General features: G+C 44.9%; 1 protein-coding gene across 1 annotated transcript in view; it reads right to left on the bottom strand.

Annotated features, from left to right (window-relative positions):
* The window catches only part of MYL4 (myosin light chain 4), a 13,123-nt gene that overhangs the window by 4,347 nt on the left and 6,045 nt on the right, over positions 1–2,731 (bottom strand). Inside the window, exon 3 of the mRNA XM_019637639.1 lies at positions 4–145. Coding sequence (XP_019493184.1) covers positions 4–145 — 142 coding nt within the window. The remainder of the gene's footprint in view (positions 1–3; positions 146–2,731) is intronic.

The raw sequence follows: 2,731 nt of genomic DNA, 5'->3' as shown, positions 1-2,731 counted from the left end.
GGCTTGGGTTTGCCCAGGACGCGCAGCACCTCGGCGTTGGTGGGGTTCTGGCCCAGGGCCCGCAGCACGTCCCCGCACTGCGCGTAGGTGATCTTCATCTCTCCGGTCGGGGTCCGGTCAAACAGCGAAAAGGCCTCTTTAAACTCTGCAGAGAGAAGATCGGGCTGCACCCCCCTGGGCCGGGTGAAGGCGGTGGCCGGGGTCAGAGCAGCCTCCACCAGCTCTTTAGAGCAGGCCGATGTGGTTGATAAAATATTTCAACATTTCCCTTCGGCCATCATCCCAGCCTCTCCCTGGAGCCCACCCTCACTGTTTTCTGACAACTAAAGAGACAGCCTGGTGCCTCTGTGACCTGTCCAGCGCTGGGCCTGGGATCGCTGTCAGTCGGTTGTCACATAATTTCCATGTCTTCCGTCCCAGCCCTCACCTCTTCCATCCACCCATCCTTCCCTGATGTAGGTGAGGTTCCGGACTGTTGAAAATGGCAGGGAAGTGAAAATAGCACTGGTTCAGGAGTCAGGATTCTGGGGCTCTCATCTGGGCTTTGCAGAGTAGCACAGGGTAAGCCAGCTGGGTCTCGCTTTCCTTGTGCACCCCAGGGGGAGCATGCCCCCCCCACCCAGCCTTCTCAGTTACTGGGAGTGTCAAAGGAGGTGGCTGTATGTGGAGGCACTCTGCAAAGTGATAAGACTTGTTCAAATGTCAGCTAATATCAGTACTGCCTGTTCCAGGCTGAAAGGGGCCTTCCCCTCCCTGGGCCAGACAAAGCGACTTGGTGGAAACAGCCAGACCATCCCACTCTGCCACCGACCCGCACATGGCCTTGGGCAAAATACTAACTTCTGAGGGCCCTCCTTTTCTTAGCTGTAAGTGGGGATACAATGTCCACCTGAGTGGGTTGGGGTGGGGAAGGGAGTGCAGAGCACAAATGGTGGTTATTACTATACTTCCTGGTTTTCCAGCCAGCTCAAATCTATAGGGACTAGACTCCCGGCAGGGACCAGACTCCCAGCAGAGACCAGGGCAGCTGTCCAAGAGGCAAAGCTGAATTAAGGCCCTCCTGGGCTCTGGCAAAGAACGTTAATTCCTCATTAATTTGGATTCAAGTAATTCATTACTGGGGATAATTTAGGCTGGGAATGGCATTGAAGTTACCATATGCTATCCACAGAGAAAAGGTTTACTAAGCAGATTAACAACATAAACCAAAGAAGAATATGTAAACTACTTAGGAGAAAAGCCGTTTTTAATCCTCTCAGTACTTCAGGAACACATATTTCCTTAGAGGCTGCATATGGATTATTTACAAATCATTCCACATATCAAAGCAGGTTCCTCCAAGACTTTTCCTTGCAACTCTTTATTAGGCTTTGTATGAATTTCAAGACATGAAAATGCTCATTGTTCACAGTACTGAATAATTGAGTTCAAATGCAATTTCCATTGCTAACTAGCTGTGTGACCTTGGGCAAGTAAATACTTAATGTCTATAAACCTCTTCTCTTCTATAAATGGCTCCTACACCACAGGATTCTTAAGTTACTTTCAAATTAAAATCAATCATTTATGTAAAAAAGTCTTAACACAATGAATGGCTCAGAGTAAATAAATGCTCAAACAATACTATTAGTATTATCTTACGGAGTTTAATCCCAATTTTACCATTTAACTGTGTGACCTTGGCCAGGTCACTTAATCTTGATAAACCTTGGTTTCCTCCTCTGTAAAACAGAAATAACACTGACCTCACAGCTTTGTTAGAAGGGTTTAATTTTTTTTTTCTTTTAACTTTAAAACAATTGGCCTGGCTTCTGGCACAAATTCAGTGCTCAATAAATATATATTTGTTAATTGAACCTAAACTCGGACTTTTTGATCTTTTCCTCATTCATTCAGAAGAGTGAGGTCCGATTTAAAAGAAGAGTCTCCTCATAAAAGACGAATGTAATGATACTTAATAGGGGGCTGGAATAGGAGGAAAAAAGCAATAAGAACAACAATGGGCTAGGCTCGGAGCTAATCATTCTGCATGGATTACTTCATTAATATACAAAAACCTCAGTATTATTATCCTCATTTTAGGCCAGTGTAGATGTCACTTCTGACCAGCTATTAAGGAAGCCAAAGAAATGCTGAGGAGGAAAAAGAAGGACAAGACCTGCTGTCCGTGCTAAAGCCCCAGCTTGCTGGGAGGCCTGGTACACACATAAAAACCAAGCACTGAAGTTTAGCATTGCTACAGTAAAAAACAAAGTCAGTATAATCCGAGGTAGATGAGAGATGATGTTTATGGGCCCAAAAGAAACCTTCTCTCAATAGTCTGTAGTAGGCAGCTGCTTGCTAAAGCAACGAGCAACGGTGTTAACCCCTTTCTAGAAGGACATGGAAATCTGCAGAGGGACCAGAGAAGGAAGCCAAGGTTTAGAAGCTAGTTACTATGAGAAGAAAAGCATAAGAGAAATTTGGGCCATATCACCTGGAGAATCTAAAGCTACAAAGAGGTTTGGTAACTATCTTCAAATAGATGGAGGGTATCTAGAGGATGCTGAACAGTCACAGAATTTCTGAATTGAAAAGAACCGCACTTGGCAGATGAGAAAATTAAGGTGTTTTTTTTGTTTTTTGTTTTTTTAAAGATTTTTATTGGGGAATTGGGGGAAGGGGAACAGACAAGTTGCTATCCTTTTGTTCTTCAGTCTAGTTGTGGAGGACAGTGCTTCACTGGCCCAAG

This window comes from Hipposideros armiger, unplaced genomic scaffold (genome assembly GCF_001890085.2).
Source record: "Hipposideros armiger isolate ML-2016 unplaced genomic scaffold, ASM189008v1 scaffold_34, whole genome shotgun sequence".
Classification (NCBI taxonomy): domain Eukaryota; kingdom Metazoa; phylum Chordata; class Mammalia; order Chiroptera; family Hipposideridae; genus Hipposideros; species Hipposideros armiger.
Note: the sequence above shows the minus strand (reverse complement) of the source record. Positions and strands in the feature narration are given on the sequence as shown.